General features: G+C 40.5%; 1 protein-coding gene across 5 annotated transcripts in view; it reads left to right on the top strand.

Moving 5' to 3' along the window:
* GBE1 (1,4-alpha-glucan branching enzyme 1) overlaps positions 1-27,145 on the top strand; it is a 221,155-nt gene that overhangs the window by 77,132 nt on the left and 116,878 nt on the right. For all 5 annotated transcript variants that reach the window (XM_089682912.1, XM_089682913.1, XM_089682915.1 and 2 more), the window contains exons 5-8: positions 10,639-10,760; positions 15,749-15,884; positions 22,514-22,604; positions 22,870-23,079. In XM_089682912.1, the coding sequence (XP_089539038.1) occupies positions 10,639-10,760; positions 15,749-15,884; positions 22,514-22,604; positions 22,870-23,079 (559 nt within the window). The remainder of the gene's footprint in view (positions 1-10,638; positions 10,761-15,748; positions 15,885-22,513; positions 22,605-22,869; positions 23,080-27,145) is intronic.

Here is a 27,145-nt window from a genome sequence, read left to right as displayed (position 1 = left end):
GCAGTGACTTCATCTTAATTTATTAACTGGATCCTCTAACTCCTCTTCTTATTTTACAGTCAGGTTTGTGTGCTTTTCATTTTCCTTCTTTAGAGAGTTAGCAACTTATCCAGTTACAAAGTGAGTTGGGGTAAACTGTGGCCTACAGGACCACATGGGCTTTATTTACCCAGATTACATTTTTGTTATGTAGAAAACACTATTGTTGTCTCAGTTACTCCAATGAGATGCATTTTAGGGGGGGCAGTGTGCTGGCACAGTTCTTGCTTGCACCTGGGTGCTTCAGTTTCTCTTACAGTTTGAAAGATTATTATTATACAGAACTGCCTCCTTAAAGATACTGTTTAATTAACCACCCTTCCTGATCAGGCCATTTTTTGTGAAACGGCGCTGCGTTACTTTAAGTAACAATTGTGTGGTCATGCAACGCTATACATAAATAAAATTTATGTATTTTTTTCCCACAAATAGAGCTTTCTTTCGGTGGTATTTGATCACTTCTGCGGTTTTTATTTTTTGCGCTATAAAAAAAAAAAAGACTGACAATTTTGAAAAAAAAAACAATATTTTTGACATTTTGCTATAAATTATATCCAATAAAAAAAAAATTTTAAAAATCTAATTTCTTCATAAGTTTAGGCCAAAATGTTTTCTGCTACATGTCTTTGCTAAAAAAATCTCAATAAGTGTATATTATTGAGGTTTTTTTTTTTTTAGCAAAGACATTGGTTTACGTGAAAGTTATAGCATCTACAAATGGCGGTATATACTGAAATTTTTATTTTTACTTTTTTTATTTTAGTAATTGTGGCGATCAGCGACTTATAGCGGGACTGCGGCAGGCATTCTGACACTGGGTGTGACTAACTGCCACTGATATGCCCAGTGGCACTAATACAGTGATCAGTGCTAATAAAAAGCACTAACAGTGTGCAAATGACGCTTGGAAAGAAGGGGTTAACTTCTGAGTCGATCAAAGGGTTAACTGTGTGTTTTACATTGTGTGCTGTTTTACTTTGGAGACTTGCTGCTTTGTATCTCTGCTGTGACATACAAAGCAGCATGTCCATGCTGACAGGAGAGAGACCTGTGTTGTTTACACACAGGTCTCTCTCCTGTAAGCTTTGCCGACAATCACGGAGTGCCAGCCAGGAATCGCCGGCTGGGACCCGGTAATTGACATCCCCAGCCACCATTAGTGACGTGGGTAGGGCGGCACTCTTCTCCCTTCCCGGAAATGCAAATCACATATATATACGTGATATTACGCAGCCGTGCCACCCTGTAGCAGTACTTCTGCTATAGGGTGGATGGCAAGTGGTTAAGCAAATGCCACTGAGAAGCCTTAGATTGAACCAACTATTCCTTGACTCCTGCTTAAAATGGAGCTTCAGGCAATGCACTAAATACATAGCTGATAATTGCTTATAGTTTCACCTATCCTACCACACAAAGCCACCTAGGGTATTGTTTCAAAAGTCAGATTTTATCTTAAGATTATTCATTTAAGCTTTAAAAATGAAAAACAGACGCTGATTGGTTGTCCTGCAGAGCTGCTTCAATTTTGGTAATTTTTCCCCATTTTATTGTACATGCTGTTGTTGGTGAAGGGGCAGCTGTGCCACCTGCGAAGAAAAGCAGCTTTGTGGGGCTGGTTATCCAGCCAGAAGGAAGCCTACAGAAACAACTGCTAAGCTAATTAATTATGTTCCATTCCCTTAGAATAAAATAGTGTCAGAAGCTTACTATTCAGGAAGGGAGGCAAGACCTACCAAAACTGTTTTTTTGACTATTTAAATTATTGCTTGTGATAATTTTTTTCTAATCATAAAATGAAAATATAAAATATTATAATAGGTAACTTTATGGATGAAATATAGTTTTAATCAAGTATTTGATTGAAATATTTTGTAATGTTTAATTTTTTTTCCCCACCACTAGCTGCTTTCTTGTATTTCAGCATGCCGTTATTACTCCCTGAGATTGTTTTTGAGGCTAGGACCGAACGCCATAAATCTCTGCTGACCAGTACATTTATCTTGAGTTCTAACGTGATAGACTGATAAAAGTGGCTGCTCCAGGCAGCAGATAGACTGGCACACTTTAAATCTAAAGCAACTTTTTTACATACTGTATCTAGCTGTATTGAAACTAAACCTGCAGACCTGATTATAGGGAGCTTCGGGCTATGATTCACCTTCATACAACGTGGATTGTCATTGAATGCAACAAATACTTGCCAACGATCCTTTGCAAACTTTATGATGTGCTATATCAGTAAATGTGAATATAGATGACAGAAAATATTGCATTGGTAAATACCACAAAAAGGAAAAAGTAAAGCACCTTAAAAAGAAAACTGTAATGAATATTAACTTAAATTTAAAGCACATTTTTTTTAACTATAAATCAAACCTTCACATCGGAGGAGCTAGAATTAAGACTTTGCCATCTTATCCGAGCCTAGGCAAACTCACTAATTTGGACAAAACAATATCTGTTTTGGGGGTTTACAAATATTGCTGCAGTCTGGACAAATTTATGAACAGCTATAAGGGCTTGTTTACACTTGCTTCAAAATGTGGCATTGGACACACTTTTTAAAGCGCTCTGAATACCAGTCAAAGCACCTGTTACTAAATTAAATGGTAAGCTTACAGTCCTGTTTACACGTTGTGTTTGCTTTGCTTCTCTGTCACCTTCTTGGTGCTTCAAAGGTCTCCATAGAAGTCTATGACAAATCTCTCTAACAGCACCTGCAGCTTTTGAGAGACTTTTATACAGCTTTAGCTTCACTTTGTTTTTGAGGTAGTTCAGGTATGTGATATTGCAGAATGCACTGGGAAACCAACAAGCAAACTGCAACAACGTCACCATCAGTCAGCAGGGGAAACTAGTAATGTTACACGTGGTGAGCAGCGTGGGAACAATATAGTGGGAGGTGAGTGGGGACCAGAGAGAGAGGAATCCGCAAACAAGAAGATCAGCAGAGCTGGGGTTACTAATGAGAGGGGATCATCAAAGCTAGGGGTTACTATTGAGTGGGGGATCAGCAGAGCTGGGGGTTACTACTGAGCAGAGAGTCAGCAAAGCTGGGGGTACCATACTACTGAGTGAGGTATTAGCAAAGCTGGGGGTACCATACTACTGAGTGAGGTATTAGCAAAGCTGGGGATACTATTGAGCAGAGGATAGGCTTAACAAGGGTACTAATTATTATATTATCATTATACAGGATTTATATAGCGCCAACAGCTTCCTCAGCGCATTTCAATATAAAGGGAGACAATACAGTTCAATACAAGAGGGTAAGGATGCCCTGCTCCTGGGAGCTTGCAATCTAATAGGGAGGGGCTGGTGGTACAAGAGGTAATAACTGTGGGGGATGGAATGATGGGAGAAATAGAAGATTAGGTTATTATCTGAAGGCAGGATAGGCTTCCCTGAAGAGATAGGTATTCAGGGCTCGCCTAAAAGTGGGCAGAGTAAGTGTTATTTTGACAGATTGGCGTAGAGAGACAAGATCGGTGATGTAATTTTGGGCAGAGCTGTAAATGGCTTTATATGTTATTGTTAATGTTTTGAATTTTATTCGTTGGGCAATGGGAAGCCAGTGGAGGGATTGGCAGAGAGAGATGGCAGACATGGAACGGTTGGTAAGGTGGATGAGTCTGGCAGCAGCATTGATGAAAGATTGAAGAGGGGAAAGCCTGCAATTAGGTAGGCCAATGAGGAGGGAGCTACAATAATCAAGGCGAAAGATAACAAGGGAGTGAATAAGTGGTTTCAATGGTTAAAAAGGGGCATATTTTGGAGTTGTTACGGAGGTGAAGTCTACAAGATTTGGACAGTGACTGGATTTGGGGCTGAAAGGACAGATTGGTGTCTAGGATTACACCTAGTACCCTGGCATGAGGGGAGGGACTTATGGTTAAATTATTGATCTTTATGGCAAAGTCAGGGGAGGGGGCATGGGCTGGAGGGAATATTAAGTGCTCGGTTTTAGAAAGATTGAGTTTGGGGAAGTGGCATGACATCCATGGTGATATATCAGTTAGTAATGCGAGAGGAGACTGAAGGGGTGAGATGAACAGTGATAGATTTGTGTGTCACCAGCATAGAGATGGTCCTTGAAGCCATGGGAGTTAATCAAGTGACCAAGGGAGAATGTGTAGATGGAGAAGATAAGGGGCCAAGGACAGAACCTTGTGGGACCCCTACAGCAAGAGGAAGTGGAGAGCAGGAGTCAGAGTTATAGGTAACACTTAAGGAGCACTGTGATAGGTAGGAGGAGAACCAAAAGAGAGCTGTGTCTCGCAGGCCAAGAGAGTGAAGTTTTTTGAGGAGGAGGGGATGGTCAACAGTATTAAAAGCTGCAGAGAGGTCGAGTAGTGAGAGTATGGAGTAGTGGAGAAGAGGATTGGGAGAATATCATACGGTCAGATGAAACCAAAATAGAACTGTTTGGTAGAAACACAACTCGTCGTGTTTGGAGGAGAGAGAATGCTGAGTTGCATCCAAAGAACACCATACCTACTGTGAAGCATGGGGGTGGCAACATCATGCTTTGGGGCTGTTTCTCTGCAAAGGGACCAGGACGACTGATCCATGTACAGGACAGAATGAATGGGGCCATGTATCGTGAGATTTTGAGTGCAAACCTCCTTCCATCAGCAAGGGCATTGAAGATGAAACGTGGCTGGGTCTTCCAACATGACAATGATCCCAAACATACCACCCGGGCAACGAAGGAGTGGCTTCGTAAGAAGCATTTTAAGGTCCTGGAGTGGCCTAGCCAGTCTCCAGATCTCAACCCCATAGAAAACCTTTGGAGGGAGTTGAAAATCCGTGTTGCCCAGCGACAGCCCCAAAACATCACTGCTCTAGAGGAGATCTGCATGGAGGTATGGGCCAACATACCAGCAATAGTGTGTGACAAGCTTGTGAAGACTTACAGGAAATGTTTGACCTCTGTCATTGCCAACAAAGGATATATAACAAAGTATTGAGATGAACTTTTGATATTGACCAAATACTTATTTTCCACCATAATTTTCAAATGAATTCTTTTCAAATCAGCCAATGTGATTGTCTGGATTTTTTTTTTCTCATTTTGTCTTTCATAGTTGAGGTCTACCTATGATGCCAATTACAGGCCTCTTTCATCTTTTTTAAGTGGGAGAACGTGCACAATTGATGGCTGCCTAAATAAATTTTTGCCCCACTGTATATAGTAAACTCAAAGTTAGTTATAAATATAGGCCAAATTGTATTCTTCTACATGTTTTTGGTAAAAAAAAATCCCAATAAGTGTTGCTTTGTGTGAATGTTATAGCATCTACAAACTATGGTATAGATACTGTAATTTACGCCTTTTTTTTGGTATACAGCGCTGCACTAGTTTAACTGACAATTGCGCGGTCATGCAATGAGGTACATAAATGAAATTTATGTCCTTTTTTTCACACAAATAGAACTTTCTTTTGGTGGTATTTGATCTCCTGTATGCTTTTATTTTTGGCGCTAAAAACAATTTTTTTTTAAAACAATATTTTCTCATTTCTGTGATAAAAAAATATCCAAAAAAATAAAAATGTTGTCAAATTTAGGCCAAAATGTATTCTACTCCTTGTTTTTGGTTAAAAAAAAATCCCAATAAGTGTATATTGATTGCTTTGTGTGAAAGCTATAGCGTTTACAAGCTATGGTATAGATAATGGAATTATAGTGAAGAAGAAAAAAAAGAAAGACGGCAATTGATTTTTATAAAATCAGCACTGACATACACTTCGTATTGTGAAAAAAATTTGTAAACCGAGGCTTTATTTTCAATGGATTTTCAATCGTAAACCGAAAATTACGTTAACAGAGGCGTTCGTAAACCGAGGTATTACTGTATATGCTATGTTTTTTTTTTTTTTTTGTATGCAGCCTGTGGACTGAATGGGAAAAAAAGAGAAGAAATCTCTGCCAGAAAAAGTGTGTGGTATGCCCACCATTAGAATATACCGCCCTGCATCCACCCACTACCAATGGTGGGCACACGGTGCTACATGCGCCAGTTCCAAGATTGTACAAATATCTAAATAGTAGCACACTTGAATAAAAATTGTCCATGTATAAGTGGTACCCCATATGGAAAAAGGATGACACCAAGTCCCAAACTATCTTGCCACTGCTCCTCATGTAGTCTGGGCATCTGGGGGGCTCCATGTGACTATCTTTTCCGTCTTAAATCCGAAACTTATAAGTATAGCCTGTTGCCCTCTTACAGGTGTTCTACATCTTGACCCCATATGTGGCACGCTTGCTGGGGAGAAATTGTTTGAATGCAAGGTGGCCAGAAAAATTAATGAGGGACTCATCAACGCAGATGTTTTGCTGGGGAGTATAGACATCTGCACATTTTTGGTTAAGTTGATTTGTGAGGGGCTGAATTTTTTTGAGCTGAATTTTTTTGAATTTTTAGAGCCGGTCAAATTCAGGGTCACCCCAAGGATGACAGAGTGTATTGTTGTTGAAATGCATAAAAGATATGGCCATGGCAGCAGAGAACACGGGCATATGATGAATCGGGTCTGTGGACCAATACAACCGCAATTCATTTTTTTTAGTAATGCCCATGTTGAGGGTTAGGTCCAAAAAAATGTAAATTCGGAAACCGTAATGGGTTTCCATGCGAATGGTCTGGCAAGGTTTGATTCTGGGTTGGCGGCGATAAACTGTTGTGCATATTAATTGCTTTGATCCACAATCCATGCGTACAAATCTTCCGTGAAAAACAGCTCCAAAAAATCAAGGGGAGTAGTTAAATTTGCTATTTCCACCTGAATTCCGGGTTGGGCAGTGAAAGGGGGAAGTACATGTGCTGCAGAATTTGTGGGCTACCAATCGGAATTTGCAAGCACAAAGGATACTAGGGACTCTACGGGCCTTTGTGCGAATTCTTGGTGGTTGCGGGACAATACTTGTGCTCGCCACCGCACCAGCTTGTACTACACTTATGGGACTCGCCACGTCACCAAGTGATACTGCAGTGCTGGTATTATTATTATACAGGATTTATATAGTGCCAACAGTTTGCTCAGCACTGTACAATGTAACGGGAGACAATACAGCAACAATGCAGGTCAATACAAGAGGGTTAGGAGGGCCCTGCCCCTTGAAAGACCAGGAAGTACTAGGCCACTAGTACTCAACAGTTCACCAAAAGGTGGCGTGGCACTTGTACTGGCACTCTGCTGCATATGAGAGTCATCAAAATTTACCGGTAAGTGCTAACAGAGATCAGGCCTGACTCTGCCAACACTGCGGTTTTTTTGCTTGCAATGTATCAAGTGACAGTGACCTACTGACACTGCACTTGCTGGGGGAGAAGGGGGGGAGCGTAGGGGCTAAATGCAGGTGTTGGCAGGTACCGGGGCTGATCCCGCTAACGCTGCATTTTGGGGGACGCTAAATTAATGTGAACGCTGGTATAGTGCTGATCTGATCAAACATATTGATCTGTTCAGACACTATACTAGCAATGGAGGTTCATTGTGTATGAGCGTCTTCCTGGTAATCGAGGGGTTAAATGTGATGACTGGTGTACTGACGGGCAATCTGATGCTATCTGGGAGGGGAGTGAAAACCAGGGGAGTGCGAATCACGTGTGTGTGTGTGTGTGTGTGTGTGTGTGTATATATATATATATATATATATATATATATATATATATATATATATATAAAAACGTGTGTGTGTGTGTGTGTATATGTGATTTTGCACACCTGTGCCGCCCTGTAGCAGTATTTCTACTATAGGGCGGTCAGGAAGTGGTTACATAAGCGGTTTGTGTTATGGCGCTGCATCATTTTAATTGACAATTGCGTGGTCATGCAACTCTGCACAAACATGACATTTACATCCTTTTTTCCCCATGAATTGGGCTTTCTTTCAGTGGTATTTGATCACCTGTGCGTTTTTTATTTTTTGCACTATAAAAAAAATTGACAATTTTTGCTATAAAACGTACAGTAAAAAAATGTAAAAATCTAATTTCGTCATAAATTTAGGCCAAAATGTATTCTACGACATGTCTTTGCTCAAAAAAATCCCAGTACGTGTAAATGAATTGGTTTACGTGAAAGGTATAGCGTTTACAAATGGCGGTATAGATACTGGATTGTTTTTTGTATACTAATAATAGCGGCGATCAGCGACTTATGGCAGGACTGCGGTGGACATTCTGACACTGGGGGGGAACTGACTTGGGGTCACCAACATCCCCAGTGACACCAATACAGTGATCAGTGCAAAAATAAAACACACTGACACTGTACTAATGGCACTGGGCAGGCAGGGTTACCATTTTTAGGCAATGAAAGGATTACCTCTGTGAGGGGAGTGTTTTACTAGAGGGCGGGGGTGTGTTCTTCACTGTTGCACTCTGTCCCAGAAAGCTAAGTTCTGCTCTCTGGAACAGTGAGCTGGGAACTGACAGGGAGCAGAGCTGCATTGAAAACAATACAACTGTGCTCTGTGTCAGTGTTTGCCGGCAATCACCGCGATCCAGCGGGTAATCACTGGCCGGGATCCGGTGATTGACACCTGTGGCCACGATCAGTGCTGCGGGCAGGGCGGTCGCGCACCTCGTGCGCGCCCCCTAGCATTTAAACAATGATCACATTTATATACGTGATCCTGCCTACAGGGGCTGCTTTGCAGCAGTATATGTACTGTGGGCGGTCCCCTAGTGGTTAAAGCAATGCTCTGAATGCCAATTAAAGCCCCTGTCACTAAATAAATTGGTAAGCTTACAGTCCTGTTTACATGTTGCGTTTTGTTTTGCTTTGCTTCTCTTCAAAAATTATACCCCATGTCGCTTTCTTGATGCTTTAAAACCTCTCCAAAACCTCCATATAAGTCTATAACAAAGCTCGCTAACAGCACCTGCAGCTTTTAAAAGTTTTTTTTATTCAGCTTCCATGTCAGAGCTCACTGAACTTCAAAGAGGGCAAATTGTTGATGCTGGCGCCTCTGCGACTGAAGTTGCCAATTTATTTGCCGTGTTGTGAGGTTTCCAGGAAAATGGCGTCTGCTGAGCATAAGCGCAGTCAATATGGTCAACTGACCAAAAGGACATTGCTCAGGATTTTGACTCAGAATAAGAAAACATCTGCTGCAAAAGTGACTGCTGAACTCATTCTCAGTCCTGTGAAGACTTGAGATGGAGCTCTGCAGTCACTTTTGCAGCAGTTGTTGACAATGTCAGTCACTGAGGTACCAGCTAAGCGGGCACCAACAATTTTCCCTCTGAAACTCAGAATACATAGTGTGCTCTTTAACCAGTTACCAACCGCATATAGCCGAATGACAGCTACGCTGTGGCCAGCCAGTTCTGGGAGGGCGTCATATGACGTCCTCCCAGAACGCGCTCTCCTGCGCGCCCCTGGCAATCTCCATGATCGGTGTGTCCTACGGACACAGCTGATCACGTGATGTGGTAAAAGGCCAATCACAGCAGCCTTTTACCACGTGATCAGCCGTGTCCAATGAAAAGAAAGCTCTATTTATGAGAAAAAAATGATAAAAATTTCATATGGATACAATCTTGCATGACCTCGCAATTTTCATTCAAAGTGCGACAACGCTGAAAGCTGAAAATTGGCCTGATAAGGAAGGGGGTATAAGTGCCCGGTAGGCAAGTGGTTAAATACCAGTAATAAAATAAATAGCTGTATCAAGACACTTAGTATTGATACAGCTATTATCATTGCAGTTTACCAGTTTACAGTTCTATATTGCGGCTTAGCAGTGGCTGCATTAGTTTGCTTTTTTAGGCCTTGTACCTCCGTTTTCTCCTGGCGATCTAACCAGTAACACACTTCCTGTATTAGAATGCTGCCTCCACTCTGGATGGAGGAGCACAGTGGGTAACAATATCTGTCTGAGGGGAGTGTTAGATGTACTAGCAGATTTAGGTATGCTAACAAATTAAAGCCAAACTCAAGGTCACACTGAAGTTACACATAGTGTTACAGCAATATTTTTTTTGGTGGGGATAAAAGTTTCAACCTTTTTACTGCCAGGTCCATTAAAGCTGCAGCCACCGGGAGCGTGTGTATATCTTACAAGCCAACTGCCATCTGTCAGATGGAAGTGATCTGGTGGCTGGGTAGCCACCCAATCACTTTCAAACACACCTGGTAATGGCTGACATCACCCTCCCCCCCCCCCCCCCCCCCAAAAAAAAAAATCCATGGCCCTACGAGCCCACTATCATGCCTGGGACAGTTGTTGTTGGCCGCATGAAATTGTGGATAGTTTCATGAGCACTTAGTGGTGTTGAAACGAGAGGACTATTACACAAGGGAATTGAAGAGACTTTGTGGACATTGTTATTTTATTGTTTTGTATGTGATTGATCATGATATAATAATTTGGTTATTTTATAAAAGCACTACAATATTGTGGTATAAAGGTTTACACCCAAGCACATAACCCACCTTCCCAACAAACACACACAAAATTGATGAGCTGCAATATATTAAACGTTTGCTTTTGGGATTAATATCGCTTTAATGAATACGTACAGTCAAAATGTTGACCACACGTTTACATTTGTTTTTATTTAATTATTTTTTTTGCAGGTAGTAATCAAGACCAAATCAGGAGAGGTTATATATCGTATCTCACCATGGGCAAAATATGTGGTTCAGGAAGAAAGAAAGGTGGTTTATGACTGGGTGCATTGGGAACCTGCAATTCCTTACAAAGTAAGGCTCTTTCTGAGTGTAATATATTATGTTTGCAGGAGAGCCTCGGCTGTTGCATTGGTGATTCTCTGTCTGGGCATTACTAATCTGCAGATATTGCTGGCCTGATGATTTCACTATTTTAACTTTGTAATCCCCTTGATGACCAGGGTTAAAATACCCAGACCCAATTTTGCAACTTTTGTTAGTGAAACCACATATGATTGCAACTACTTTGTGTATCCAGGTGGATCATGCCTAGCTATTTTTCAGGACAAAATTGGGCTTTTGTTTTGGTGGTAAGTGGTAATTGATATCTATATATATCTATATATCCATCCCCACCATCTTTATCTGAGTCATATCTCAATATACCTGCTCTAGAAGGGCTAGGCACAGAGCTGAATGAAGAGGACCTAGAGGAGGTGTTAGAGAAGGCTGCACAAAACAAATCTAATCCCTAGGCTCCTATACAATTGATGTTACGGCTTGAAAGAAATCCAGCCATTTCTTTTTGAGCAAGGCTTGGAGTACAAAATTCACCAGGTCTATTCCAAACCCCTCTTCCTAATGAAGGGGTGCCCTTACTCCTAAGTTAGGGGACATCTTTTTCAGTTTTCCTTTCTCTAGGTCACAGACTTCCGAGACCTTTGATTTTGAAGGGGTACAAAATAGAGTTCTACTCCTTAACCATTTTCTTCTCTCAAAGAAACCAAAGATTCCACAGTCAGAATTGCAAAATGCTGTGAACCATCTCTTGTCCCAGGGAGTGGTTGTTCCAATACCTCTGGGAGACAAATTCATAGGATTCTATTCTAACCTGTTGATTGTACAAAACAAACAATAGGGGTATTCATCTTACCAAGTATCTTTCTGTTTCAAATTTTTATATTGAATCTGCTAATGTCTCTCTGAGAAAGGTGGAATCCCTGGCATCCCTAGATATCCAAGATGCCCATCTGCATATTCCCATTTATCCATTTCATCAGCACTTTCTGTGCTTCACATAAGGAGACAAACACTTTTCAGTTTGTTGCACTGTAGGACTCTCTTTTGCTCCCAGAGTATTCACAAAGGTACTTGCACCCCTTCGAGCCCCTTAAGAATTTAGAGTTTAAGGTCACAGGGTGTCTACAATAGGTAACCTTTGTCTGAAGGACTCCTTGCCCTTCCAGCTTTCTGCAAATGTATATAGGACTTATCAGGTACTTTTTGGTTGGGTAATCAATGCCCAAAAATCTGATCTCCAACCCCCCGTTGCATGGAGTACTTGGGCCTCATCCTAGATGATATACTGGAGAGTGATAAAAATGGCTCTGCACCACAGGATCCCTTTCTTCAGGGACACCCAGTCAGGGTGAAATCAGACAACGCCACAGCTTTGACTGACAACAATGATCAAAGGGTTACCAAGAGTCATGCAGCCTTAAAGCAAGCAAGACAAAACACTGTCCAGGGATTTGTGCTGTCCACAGTCAAGGAGTGTACTATAGGAAGGCGGATTACCTCAGTCGTCACCACCTGAATCAAGGGGAATGGGCCCTCAACTTGACATTTTCTTCAACCATGGACAGGTTAATCACGTCTTCTGGCGTGCGTAAATCTGACCACTGAGTTCAACAAAAAGTTACCTCTGTTTATGGCTAGGACCAAAGATTCTGTAGCACTGGCGTTGGATGCTGTACTCATTCCCTGTAATCAGTAAAGGAGGCGTATTAGGGCTTCCTTGGCAATTCAGAATTAAGCTTCTCTTCAAGTTTTAAGGAAAAAATCATGGCCAAATTTTTATTTTCCCTTTCAATTGTGCTCTGCCTGCACAGCATGAGTTAACTGCTTGTTTTTGTCTAGGAGATTGCAGAGCAGAGATATACTTATCTAATCTGCCAATCCTCTTGAACGCAAGACAGGTCTTGTGAATGGATTGTTCCTTACGTCATCACACCCATACACCGCCTTTAGACATGAGGGCGGCAGGAACAGTCCACCACTGGGGGAGCACAGTTTTCTGGAGGTTCGAAAGGATCGGGTAAGTATAGCTTTTACTTGTGCCCCTTGACAAAACCAGCAGTTAACCCAAGCAGTGCGGGCACAGCCCCACTGCATGGGAAAATAACATTTTTGCCCGGAATCCTTCTTTAAGGCAGCCACCTGGTCTTCTCTTCACACCTTTTCCATTTTACACCAGGTAGATTTTCACACCTCTGCAGATTCCAGTTTTGTATGAAAAACCTTTTAAAGTGTCTTTGTAATGCCATTTTCCCCTGTTCTCTTTAGCATTTTGATGTGTTGGCCTTGTTGCTCTGTTACCCACCCTTCATGTTCAGGGCTTTGAGACATCCCATGTAGTCATGAATTTGAAGTACCCTGTGTCCTTTGATGTGCGATAAAGAAACTAGGATTTTTGGTTTACTTGTAAAGTTCTTTTCTTGGAGTACAATATGAGACGCACGAACCTATCGCTTTTTTGTCTGTTCCTCATTACTTGCTACAAGACTGAGGCTAATGCCGACCATAGACTGTTCGAAAATCGGCCGATTTTTCGGCCGGAAAAAAAAATCGGCCGATTTTCTCACTGTTAGTGGGTTAATTGGTTGGCTGTTTTCGGGTTTTTTTGCACTGAGATTATCGGTCATGTTGGAAAATGTTTGGCTGATTTGGACGATCGGTCGATTTTCCCGGCAATGATGGCCAAATCGGCCTATCGTTTTAACAATAAAAAAATCTGCGCATGAGCTGTGACCTGCAAGGGAAAGAAGTTATGGGGTGAACTTTATGATTTAGTTGGCCAATTTTTTTAATCGTTGGTAGTAACGTCGAACGAACCGATTTTTCGTTTATTGTTCGAAAAATCGGCTGATGTTTGACCCGTCTATGGTCTGCATTAGCTGAGCTGGGAAGGATTATGAATAGGTGGGAATTTCTTGCCTTTTTTTGGCCAGTTTTTATTCACCTGTAGGTGACAGCACAACCCGAGCAGACATCAATACAAGTACCCTGTTTCCTGTAATGTATTCGAAAAAAGGGGTTTTACAGGTAAATCAAAATGAATAAAAGTGCCGGACAAACATGTTGCTCCTGGGTGTTCCTGTCTTTTTTATAGTCTTCAAATGCCATTTGAACTTGTCCCCTTACAATGTACACACCATGTTTGTGATTATATACAGTGCATTCATAAAGTATTCAGGCTCTGTTCACTTTTTTCAGTTTTGTTATGTTGCAGCCTGATACTATAGTTGTTTAAAGTTTTTTTTTTCTCATTAATCCACACTCAGTACCCCATAATAACAAAGTGAAAACAGAATTTTATAAATGTTTGCAAATGTATGAAAAAGGAAAACTGAAATATCACATTGTCACAAGTATTCAGAGCCTTTGCAACAACACCTGAAATTGAGCTCCGCTGCCTCCTATTTGTCTTGATGGTTGCTAGAAATCTTCTACACCTTGGTTGGAGTCCACCTGTGGTAAATTAAATTGATTGGACATGATTTGGAAAGGCACACTCCTCCCTTTAAAAGGCCTCACAGCTAACAATGCATACTGTATGAGGGCAAAAGCCATGAGGTCAAAAGAACTGCCTATAGAGTTCAGAGACAGAATTAATGAAAAATCACAGATCTGGGGAAGGCTACAAAAATGATTCTGCTGCACTGAAGGTTCCCAAGAGCACAGCAGCCTCTATCATTCTCAAATTGAAGAAGTTTGGCCCAACTAAGATTCTTTTAAGAGCTGGTCGCCCGGCGAAACTGAGCAAAGGGGGAGGAGGGCCTTAGTAAGAGAGGTGACCAAAAACCCGATGGTTACTATGAGTGAGCTCCAGAGATCCTGCGTAGAGATGAGACAAAGTTTTAAAAGGACAACCATCACTGCAGCCCTCCACCAATCTGGGCTTTATAGCAGAGTGGCTAGATGGAAGCCTCTCCTCAGTGCAATACACATGAAAGCCCGCTTGGCGTTTGAAAAAAAGTTGAATGGTGCAAAGTACAGAGATATTCTCAATGAAAACCTGTTCCACAGTGCTCAGGACCTCATACTGGGCTGAAGGTTCACCTTCCAACATGATCATCCTAAGCACACAGCCAGGACAACACAGGAGTCGCTTAGGGACCACTCTGTGAATGTCCTACAGTGTCCCAGCCAGAGCCCTGACTTGAACCCTTTTGAACATTTCTGGAGAGACTTAAAAATGGCTGTCCATGGATAGTCCCCATCCTTCCTGACTGAGCTTGAGAGGGTTTGCAAAGAAGAATGGCAGAAAATCCCCCAATCCAAATGTGCGAAGATTGTTTTGTCATACCCAAAAAGACTCAAGGCTGTAATTGCTGTCAAAGATGTTTCAACAAAGTACTGAAAAAAGGGTCTGAATACATAACTACATGTGATATTTCATTTTTTTTCTTTTTAATAAATTCACAAGACCTTTCTAAAATTTTGTTTTCACTCTGTCATTATGGGTACTGAGTGTAGATTTAATGAGATTGAATTTAAACAGCTGTAGTATCAAGCAGCAACATAACAAAACTGAAAAAAAGTGAAAAGGGTCTAAATACTTTATGAATGCACTATAATCACAAACATGGTGTGTACGTTGTAAGGGGACAGGTACATATGGGGGCACCTGATCAGCCAGTCGTCAGGCACTACAATAAAAAGTGAGACAGTTGGAAAAGGGAAGGGAGGGGCAAATGTTTCAAAATGATAGGCACCAAGATTATGTAGAAGTCAAATTATTGATAGCCTGGAATGTATAAGTATCAGCAGCTCTCTTATGTTTGATGTATTGGAAGTTTAATGTTAGATGAGAAGCTTTCACATCTGAATGGATGCAATGATTCTCAATGCAACCATGAACTTGACTGTGTGCCCCTAGAAAAAGTATTTCTATCTACTTGTCACTTGTTTAGAGTGATGTCAGTGGATACCCTAGAGTAAAGGGTACAGTGTGTGTACTTTAACCTGGAAGGTTTGTATCAAAATTAGTTTGTTCGTAAAATATATTTTTATTTTAGCATCAACATGAGCGTCCACGAAGACCAAAAAGTGTACGAATATATGAGTCACATGTTGGAATTGCATCCCCAGAAGGAAAGATTGCTTCCTATAAAAATTTCACCCATAATGTCTTGCCCAAAATAAAGGAACTGGGTAAGTTACATTAATAATTGTCTGGTTCCCTGTAGGTTGTCACATTTTGCTGTAGAATCAGTATGTTTCCCCTCTTCAAACCTAGAACTCACTTTCTATCCTAAAGTTCACCTTTTGTCTTTTTCACCTAGAAAATATTCTAAGCTTTGAAATACTGCCTGTAGGATCATGGGAAATGATGCATTTAGTTCGAGACCTCAGTATTCCTTTAATAGCTAAGAGAGCAAAGTTCTTTTAAAGAATACATTTCTTTTGTCTTTGACTGAAAGTTTAGCTAAGTACATATTGCTATAAACTATTTTTATTAGAAGGCCTTTATAGGGATTATAAGAATAAAATATACAACAAAATTGCAGTACCACTTTTTACATTGAAACAATGCCTTACACATATATAAACATTTCACTCTATAAAAAAATAAAATAAAAAATAAGTTAAACATTTGTACCATTAAAATGTAACAATACAGTTCCATACTGGTATATAATCGTATAGTTGATTTTCTCAATATCTGTTGGTATAAATTGCATACAGACAGTGCTTTTCTTAGTCCCTACTATTTTTATGTGTTTCTCCTATGTGGTGTGCCTGCAACAGACAATTTTCTTTCTTTCTATTATGAGAAGAGATATAAATGCTTCTTTGTTTTATTTTATTTTATCTTTTTAGTTAGTTTTACTTAGAAAGCAGCCACAGCTCGAGAAGAAAAGACTGTCACCTGCTAGCAGTCTGGCTTGTTCACACCATAATGCACATGCGCTGGCATATGTTTTTATATTGTGCCACTCTGCAATGCATTTTAGCTAGGGTTGCGCCAATACCGAAATCAGAGGTGACACTAAGCATTTGCACAAGTAAGAGCACTCGTGCAAATGCTCTCATATCTGAAACCGATGCCTTTTCAGTGTGATTTGAGCCCATACAAAATGAATGGGCTCATATTGCACTGCAAAGAATCACATGTGACTTGAACAGAAATATGGTACGATTCCTTTCTGAATCACATGTGGTTTCCCTGCGACTGCTCAAATCGCACTGGAGATCATATCGCACCCACAGGGAAACTGCATGTGATTCAGACAGGAATTGCACCGCATTCCTGTTCAAATCACATGCGATTCTTTGCAGTGCAGTTTTAGCTCATTCATGTTGTATGGGCTCAAATTGCACTGCAAAGGTATTGGTAATCAGTATTGTTGAGTGTTAAGCACAAGTATCGGTACTCATACTCGCTGATAAAAATATGGTATCGGTGCAACCCTAATTTTAACACTTGTTGAATTGCATTTTTTTAACCTTATTTTGGATTTATATGGTTTTACCATGGGCTGCAATGCACTGCAATACAAGAGCCGCTGGATTACGTTTAGTGGCGGTGACAGGGGGCCCCCCCTCCCATCTTTAACAGGCTCTCTCAGATGATCGGGGAGCCCAGAAAGGATGTGACGGGCTGCATCTGACTCCAGGCACAGAGTGAGAGGAACAAATGTCATTCCTTCCACATTGTCACATTATGAACCCGAAGTGTCAGGGATTTTGTCACTTCCAGTTTTGGGTCTTTATTTACAATCTAGTTTTAGCTTGTGAAACATCAGATTGAACTGATCTGGGTTTCATCCAATGTTTTCAAGGGCAGTGGAGACATCTGGGGTGATAGACCCCAGGGGGTTTATTTACTAAAGCTGGAGAGTCCAAAATCAGACTCCCTTCTGCATAGAAACCAATCAGCTTCTAACCTCAGCTTGTTCAATGAAGCTTTGGCAATGAAACCTGGAAGCTGATTGGTTTCTATGCAGAAGGGAGTCTGATTTTGGACTCTCCAGCTTTAGTAAATAAACCCCCAGATGTCTCAGTAGAGAGGACCTGTCACTGCTTATTGTTATCACAAGGGATGTTTACATTCCTTGTGATAGCAATAAAAGTGATCAAAACAAAAATTAAAAAAAATGTAAGTGATTTCAAAGCAAAAAACATGTTTTGCCTTAATGCATTCTTTGCATTAAGTTAAAAAACATTTTCTATCTTTGAAGCCACCCCTGCCAACCCCCCCCCCCTTTCCCTGTGTAAAGGGGAAAACAGGGGAGTAGAGATCCAGCGCTGTTCATGGCTGCATCTCTTCTTCCCTCTCTTTCTCTTCACACAGTGCTCAAGCAGCCTTCTGTTGTCAATCAAATGCAATGAGGAGGAAGTGGGGGCAGGGCCTAGTCCTGTTTGTGTGTCTATGAAGCACGGCTCCATAGACACACAGCTCAGGAGGAAGCGGACACCTTGTGCCCCCATAGCAAAAAGCTTGCTATGGGCACACACAAAGAAGAGGAGAAGCCAAGATCACTGGCAGAGGGAGACTGAGAAGAGGAGTATCAGGGCCACTCTGTGCAAAACCACTGCACAGAGCAGTTGAGTATAACGTGTTAGTTATTTTGCTAAAAAAAACCTTTTGACTTCCGTAGCACTTTAAGGAGCCAGTGTAAAAATAAAATAAAAAGTTAAATAAATAATACAATTTAGATAAAAATTTAAGGCCCCCTCCGTCCCACTGTGCTCAAACAATGGTGATTGCCCATGTCAGTCCCGCACACATACATAAACGACAATCGCACCACACATGTGAGGTATCACCATGAACGTTGGAGCGAGAGCAATCATTCTAGCAGCTGACATCCTGTGTAACTCTAAAATGGTAATAAAAAGAAAATAAGGATATAATACGCATGCACTGCCACAAATAAATGATAAGCTGCTGCAAACACCTAAATGTGTTCCCACATCAATAAGACTCTCCAATAATAGTGCTGCACTGCCCCCTAGCAACCCAAGAAAATACACTAATAATAAATAAACACTTTCCTGAGCATCAAACCCAATGTGTAATAGAATAAATCTGTGAAACAAAAACAGTAGTAAATACATAAAAAAAAAACTGTCTGACCCACTAAATCCAAATGATATGTGAAACATATATCAAAAATAAACCAAAATCAAGTAGCAATTGACACCTGGCCAGCCTATAATAAACATCCAGCTAAGCTGAAGAATAAAGTGTATCCTCTGCTTCCACAGGTCTCTCCAGGCACTCACAGGAACAATCCTGTACTTCCCCTCTCTGATGGAAAGCTGCTCAAAAGATAAGGAACTCCTCATAGTGTAGTAAGGCTTTATCACCATAAAAAATGGCACTCACATAGATACATGGTTCACAAAACCTATTGCACACAAGTCACATCGATTCTTCAGGAATCCCTGAGGTTTTTTTTTGGGGGGGGGGGGGGGGGGGGGTTTAAATTGTGTTTGAAAAACCTCTGTACAAACACCGTGTGACATAAAAACTAGCAAAACACACCATTTTATTGTCTAGGGCCTCTGCTTAAAAAACAAAACAAAACACATACATATATATATATATATATATATATATATATATATATATATATATAAAACGTGTGGGGTTTCTGATTAGTTTTTTAGCAAAAATGTATGGTTTTTACATGTAAGAGAGGAGAGTCAGAATTGGTACAGACTGGAAGTGGTTAAGCAAAATAAGGTGGTAAACATAAATGTGTATGGAGTGGGCCTGCACAGTTATTATAAATTAGGATGCACTAATTAGGTTCTCGCATAGGCCCAGTCCTGTAATCTATAGAAGAGCTTTGTTGTTGAAACACCATTTTCACTGTCAAATTATTTTTCACTGTGAACAATGTTGAATCATTAAAACAAGCTTTTCATAAACACTGTAAAGATAGCTGCAGTATGTTCACGCTTCTCCATGATCAATAAGACAGGATGTTCAGAATTTCAGAGGAGGGGAAAAAAACAGAATTTATTACTGTGCTCTTAATAACCTGAAGGTTATCCTTTAGTGATATTAATCATTTGCTGTCTGTTTGAAGGGGGATCTCTTTTTCTGACATTAAAGTTTGACTTGAGAAGGATTTGTTCTAACTTCTGTGGATTTATCACTTAACTATTTTCCCTTCAGGTTTCCTTCATTTTGTATCAAAGAATGGCAGTTTAACTAAGTGACAAAAAGTGGGTAGGGAGGTTTTTTTTACAAACTATTTTCTTTTTGTATTGAATTAGGTGGGTTTTTTTTGTTTCTTTTTTACTCAAAGAGATCTACACTGACTTTTATGTCTGTTCATTTTAAGAGCTTCCTTGAGGGACTAGAATGTGATAAGGAATATGTAAATGATTAAAGATATAAGTTGGAAACGTATTTACGAAAAAAAAAAAGCCCTGGTTAAGCATAAGGCACAGTACAAAACAATCAATTACTTCCGCCTGCTTTCATGATCTACCTTGCAAATATCAAAAGTGCAAGTGAAGTTCAGGACATGCAGATGGGCATAGTTAGTATTCAGAAGTCAAACTGCTTTTTGTATTTGCATTTTGCTCATTTTTCCTTCTTATTAAAATAGAAAAATGCTACATTTGTTGGTCTTTTGGACATGTCAAAGTGACCTTTTCCCATCATTTACATGAAGGTCATTAGCATTAAAATATTAAGCTGGCTTTAATGTTAGTTTGCTGCTTGGATTTCTATTTACATTCTAATGAAAAATATCGATTTGAGGCTGGTGTACTTTTTGGGGTGGAATTTTTTGACCTGCTTATACCATAGAAACCTGAATATATGTTGAGGAATCGCCTAGAGAAAATGGAATTCCTTATGTCAAATATTTATTTTTGTTTTAGTTTTTTACATTAAAGCGGAACCACACTGCATTTGAGAACCACAAACCAAAAGTGCTATTCAATTCATTTTTTTAGTCAAAGCAAACTTCCCCATCCATCCATGTCTTTGCTTTATTTGGTAAGAAATCACTTTGAAAAACAACCCCCTAGCATTACTGGTCGTGTCCATCTTGAGTAAGGGCAGATAACTCATGTAGCATTTACTTTCTGGAATTCATCAGCCCTTACCTCAGCCATGCAGACAGGAGGGTGTACTTAGCTGAGAAAACCCCTCCTCCCCTCCTGAAGACTCCTGAGATGTATGACATCATTTGCCTAGGCATGGAAACCCGGAAGTAACAAGAAATGTAAAAAAAAAAGCTTAAAACAAGTTAATATGACATAATTTCCTATGTATTTACTAATGCTGTCAACGTAAGGATTACATATAGTCCATGTTGATTGAGAGTGTAAAGTTCCACTTTAAAGTAAAACTGGCCTCAAATTGAAATAGGTGCTACAGCACTTAATTGTAAGAGCCAATCAAAACGCAGTGTGCTGCAACAAATGCATTGTGACCCATCATAATAAAGTAAATGGATGTAAACACACCTCAGTGCACGTTAAAACGTTTGTAAAGGTTTTTTAATTAAAGTAACAATCATGTTATATTTGCTCTGTGCAATAGTTTCGTACAGAGTGGTTCCAAACCTCCTCTTCTGGGGTCTTCAGCAGGCGGCTCCTCTTCTCAGTGTGCCACAATAGGAAGCTGCTTCCTTTGATGGCACATGTGCAGGCTTGATCCCAAGTCGGGCGGTGTGCGTCTATTGACACACACAGCGTGGCTTAGCCCCACCCCCTGCTATCTGTTCATAGGATTTGATTGACAGCAGCAGAAGCTAATGGCTCCTACTGCTGCCTTTGTGAGCAGAGATCCGCTTCAGATGAGCATATTGCTGGATCGAGATAGGACTCGGGTAAGTATAAAGGAAGGGGGGGGGATGCGATAGGAACACTGGTACATATTTTACCTTAATACAGGGAATGCATTAAGGTAAAAAATGTCCAGGCTTTAGAACCACTTTATTTTGGCAACCGCTTCATTTTTTACAGTGCAACGCCCAGGACACACAAGACACAAAACGTGCAAGTGATGTGACTGAACCCTAAGTGAATCTTAATTTACAGTTTTTCCTTAGATCCCTTCAAAGCATAAATACCTGTTAATCCCTCCATTACAATCTGTCTCATGCAACTTCCTGTTATGGGGTGATATTACTACTGAATACAGAGCAAGGTTGTTACCTTCATGCATGCTGGGCCTGCTTGCACTACAAGGGGGTTGAGGTGCATGGTGTTGCAGGGTGTATATCTATCATTATTGTTACTGCTTATTGACAGGCCTGTAACTTGTCAATCAGCAGCTGCCACACCTAGTCCTCTTCACTGCTTTTCAATTGGCAGTGTTGCCTTTGCTGCTGAAACTCTCCAACTGTTAGTGGCAAATTTGGCTGATTTAGATAAGGTAAAGGATGATTTTCACTTTATAAAGTTTTTGCATCACATAGTAACTGGATTTGGGCCTTTAGCACCCGGTTGAGCCAGAGAAAGCATGGATTATTACAGATGTCTATCTATATGTTCCATTGGAGTATGCATGCCCGCTGACTACTGAGGAGCAGGGTCACATCTGGAAGTGATGCTTCTAGTCCTCACTAGACATACGCACCAGCTGCCCTTAGACTTGGAAAGGAGGGTGATTGCAGTTGCATGAAAAACAGTGAATCCTGCAAAATAAAGGTGTAAACACTGTGATTTTTGCATTTTGGGACATAATGCTCTGCTTAGCTTACAACAATGATTCCCAGGGAGTGTTTATGTATACATTTTTTTTCCTTTTTAAGTACATATAGGTCTCTAAGCTTAATACATTTATCAACGTTTATTTCATACAGGCTATAACTGCATACAAATGATGGCTATCATGGAACATGCATACTATGCAAGTTTTGGTTACCAAATCACCAGTTTCTTTGCTGCATCAAGGTAAAAATAAAAACTTGTACTTTAAAAATATTATCTGTAAAAAAAAAAGTTGCTTTTACCTTCATTAAAAGCATGATAATTTTTTTGGCCTGCCAATTGCTGTAGTGATTTTGAACACAAACATACATAATTTCAAAACGTAAACTGAGGGTGAATACACTATATATCACAGTAAATCACAATAAATCACACAGTATATATCCTTTTATTGAGGGTGAATACACAGCCATGTTCTTTAACGTTTTCTATATGCTTACTTTTACAGTCGTTATGGGACACCAGATGATTTGAAAGAACTAATAGATGTAGCTCATTCTATGGGAATTGTAGTTCTGCTGGATGTAGTTCATAGCCATGCATCAAAAAACAGTGAAGATGGACTCAACCAGTTTGATGGTACAGATTCCTGCTTCTTTCACGATGGACCAAGAGGCAACCATGATCTCTGGGACAGCAGGCTGTTTGACTACGCCAAGTGAGTATAGGTTTTATTTGTAATGTGCTTTTTTGACACTTTTATTTTTTTTTTTATTCTTTTGTTCTTTATATCATGTGAGTCAGGGGTAGGCAGCATTTGAGAAGTGGAAGTCTGCCTGAACAACATGGAAGAGATCACAAATCACCAAGATGCAGTGTCCTTTTTCTTTTTTAAACAAGTTAGCAAGGTTCCAATAACAAGTAAAAGGATGGCATGAAGAAAAATATAATAAGAGAAATGTCACTGTGAAAAACATAAAACTTAGGCAAGCTTAAAAGTTATTTTCAGTGAAAAACTTGGCTTCCATTCACAATTTTTGGAGAGTAATTGGCAGACAAATCTGATGCAGGAGTCCATCCTTGCTAGACTATTTTCAGGCCTAGCTGGCCTCAATTATAGCCTGGCTATCTGCTCTGAGTTCTGTCCCAACTGGCTGGGTTGAGTTCTAGTCAGTTTAAATAGTGTAAGAGCAGTGTCTAAGGGTCATTAGTATGTAGGGCAATTTGCAGGGATCATTGTAGGGCAGTGTACTGGGGTCATTAGTATGTAGTGCAGTGCGCAGGGCTTTGCAGTAAGTATGGCAGTGCACAAGGGTCATTATTATGTAGGGTAAAGTACAGGTGTCCTAGTTTGTAGGGCAAAGTACACGTGTCTGAAGTAGTAAAAGAAGTAGTAGAAGAAGTAGGGCAGATTATAGGGGGCAATAGGGCAGTATACAGTGGTGGGTCAACAGGGCAGTACACAGGGACTCTGTAGGTCAAAGGATAGAGGTCAGCAGGGCAGTGTACAGGGGTGAGAGTAGAACAGTGGATAGGGTCAGTAAAGCAAAGGGGTCAGTAGGGGGGAGGGCGGGATGTTAGCAGGATGGAACACAAGGGTCAGCAGAGCAGAGGACAGGAATCAGCAAGGCAGTGCACAAGAGAGACAACAGGTCAGAGGACTGTCCTACTGACCCCTGTCCTCTGCCCTGTTGACTTGCAGTGCATGGCAGAGATATAGCATAAAGTTACATTGATAGGACCAAAAACATACTTCAAAGGAAGCATTTTGTCTGTAGACCATGAACATGGTCTGTGTGTATGTATCTGTACAGTCTTAAATGACTCTACATGATTCTATGGGCCAGCTATCTGGGTACCAAGTCTAATATATGAAAGCTTTTTCAAATTTTCTTTGCAAATTATGAGGTAGGTCGCCAGGTGTTTCTCCAAAACTCGGCTTGGGACTGGCGTGCATAATGTGATAAAACATTTCCGTAGCCAGTTTGTACATAAATACTAGGGCTAATTTAGACAGGAGCCATTAACCTACAAGCATGTCTTTGGAGTGTGGGAAGAAACTGAAGTATCTGGAGGAAACCCACAGGAAAACATACAAATTTCATGCAGATAATGTCCTGGCCCAGACTTGAACCAAGGACTCCAGTGCTGCAAGGCATAAGTACTAGCCACTATGCTGACCAATTAATATTAAAGTAGATTTAAAATAAATCACTAAAATCTCATAAGCTTTACAATGCTAATATACACTCACCAGCCACTTTAATAGGTACACCTGTTCAATTGCTTGGTAACAAAAATTGCTAATCAGCCAATCATGTGGCAGCAACTCAGTGCATTTAGATGTGGTGAAGATGACTTGCTGAAGTTCCAATCGAGCATCAGAATGGGGAAGGTAAGGGGATTTAAGTGACTTTGAACATGGCATTGTTGGTGCCAGACGTGCTGGTCTGAGTATTTAAAAAAACTGCTGATCTGCTGGGATTTTCACTCACAACCATCTCTAGGGTTTACAGAGAATGGTCCGAAAAAAAGAAAATATCCAGTGAGCGGCAGTTGTGGGGATGAAAATGTCTTGTTGATGTCAGAGGTCAGAGAAGAATGGGCAGACTGATTGCTGCGACATTCAGATGGTAGGGTCAGAATTTGGTGTAAACAACTTGAAAGCATGGATCTATCCTGCCTTGCATCAAAGGTTCAGGCTGTGGTGGTGGTGTAATGGTGTGGGGGATGTTTTCTTGGCAGTAGCAAGGTGTACCTAATAAAGTGGCCAGTGAGTGTAATTTAAATAACAGTCCAATGTGGTCCACTACTCCCTGTCATGAACCCATTCCAGAGAAATGACACACAGTCGTGTAGATCAAGGCTTGAAATTTCCACTCGCCTGCTCGTCAATGGTGACTGGAAATTATGGTGGGGGCGAGTGTGTCCCCCAGGGCCGTCTTGCTGAGCAGGCTCGGATCTCAGGCCTGATCTGTCATTGGCACTGGGAGCCGTCAGACTGCTCAATAGCTGAGCGCAGTGAAAGCAAAGGAAGGAGTGTGTGCTGTGCTCTCTGCCTCCCCCTAGAGTGCAGTACCCGGCTCTGTGAGTGAACAATGAAGTTCTGCAACTTTTATAGGGGTGTGTGTGTTTGTGTGTGTCTGTGTATGCATGTACATGTGTCTGCGTGTATGTACATGTATGTGTGTGTGTACATGTGTCTGTGTGTGTGTGTGTACATGTGTCTGTGTATGTATGTACATGTGTCTGGGCCTGTGCATTTCTGTGTATGTACATCTATCTGTGTGAATGCGTGTCTGTACATGTCTGTGTGTGTGTATACATGTGTCTGTATGGGTGTGTGTGTACATGTGTCTCTGTGCGTGTGTGTACATGTTTCTGTGTGTGTATGTATGTACATGTCTGTGTGTGTGTACAGGTGTCTCTGTTTGTGTGTGTTTGTTGGTGGCAAGTAACTCTTAAGGCCTGGCTAGTAGCTCAGGACTGGAAATTTTAAGCCCTGGTGTAGATAAAAGCAAGTGTATGTAGACAGGGAGTGACTAAAAGAGGTTGGAGAGGATCAGTGACACAGATGTAGAAAAGGATCAATAAAAAGTTAAAGCAGTGTTTAAAATATTGTCATATACACACACAGTATATGACAATTTGATACACAGCATTTCAGCAAGCTAGATGTATCAAAGTTAGGGATTAGATCTGCTTTAAAACTGCTTGATAAACCTTTTATTCTGCCAAACTTTAAATAACACCTCTTTTAAGTGTGGCTAGCCCAATTTGCTTGTATTTCTGTTATTCCGTATTTGTCAGAAGCAATCTGTTCATTGTGCACGAGCTGTCAATGTTTGTTTTGTTCAGCTAAACACTATGTTATTTTTTTTTCCTTACCACTTAGTATCTGCATGTTAGTCAAGCAGAGCACACATAATGAGATTACTTCCTAAGTACATTATGAGGAAGAAGCTCATCTTGTATGGTGCTTAGATTCTGTCTGGAAATATTTAAGACATCTAAATCTTTTAAGGTGTTCCTTGTTAAATGACTGTGAGATGACAAATAGCCTCTGTGTATATGATGCAGCTGTCTTTTAGCAATAAGTGAACAGTCTGCAGTTTACTTTTGACAATAATGGCCCTGTATTGTAGTGTATTTGTGTGTGGTACAGCTAAAGAAGTGTATTAGTATGGGATTCTGGAGAACAAAAAAAGTAATTTTGGAAATGAGCTCAGGTCTGAGTTATAATTCACTGAGTGTTAAAATTTACAGTTCAGACAGAGTTCTATTTTAACTGCAGTTAAGGTAAACTTTGATAGAGAAATATACAACAGTCATTACAGAAAACCTTCTGAAAATGCTAATTACCTGGTTGTCATTCAGATTCTTTGGCTTCAGCGCTGAATCTAAATACCAGGTAATTAATTCTGATCTGTTACATACTTGTTTCTGGTTACTACTTAATAAAGTGTTCTAGTAAGGGAGTCAGCAATGGTAATAGTTTTATCTTAATCGTTTAGTATAGGACAAAGGGCTGGTATTTATAGACCAGGGGTTATTTGCTTTTAGCCTTCAGGTGATTGGGCAGTGGGAAAAAAAACTTTTGCTAGGGCCACACCTTGATTGTACCCATATAAGTCTGCCCACTCCTTGATGCTCCACTTTTTGCTAGTGTGTTTAGGTGATGGACCTGTTCTCCTCTGGAGAAGTATTTTTTTCTTTTTAAACCAGTGATCTTACATTTTTTTTTCATCTGACTTCTCCATCAACATCTGACTGCTTATTGCCTT

The sequence above is a fragment of the Staurois parvus genome, unplaced genomic scaffold, assembly GCF_062004578.1.
Source record: "Staurois parvus isolate SC_StPar_1 unplaced genomic scaffold, SC_StPar_1.0 ptg000299l, whole genome shotgun sequence".
Taxonomy (NCBI): Eukaryota; Metazoa; Chordata; class Amphibia; order Anura; family Ranidae; genus Staurois; species Staurois parvus.
Note: the sequence above shows the minus strand (reverse complement) of the source record. Positions and strands in the feature narration are given on the sequence as shown.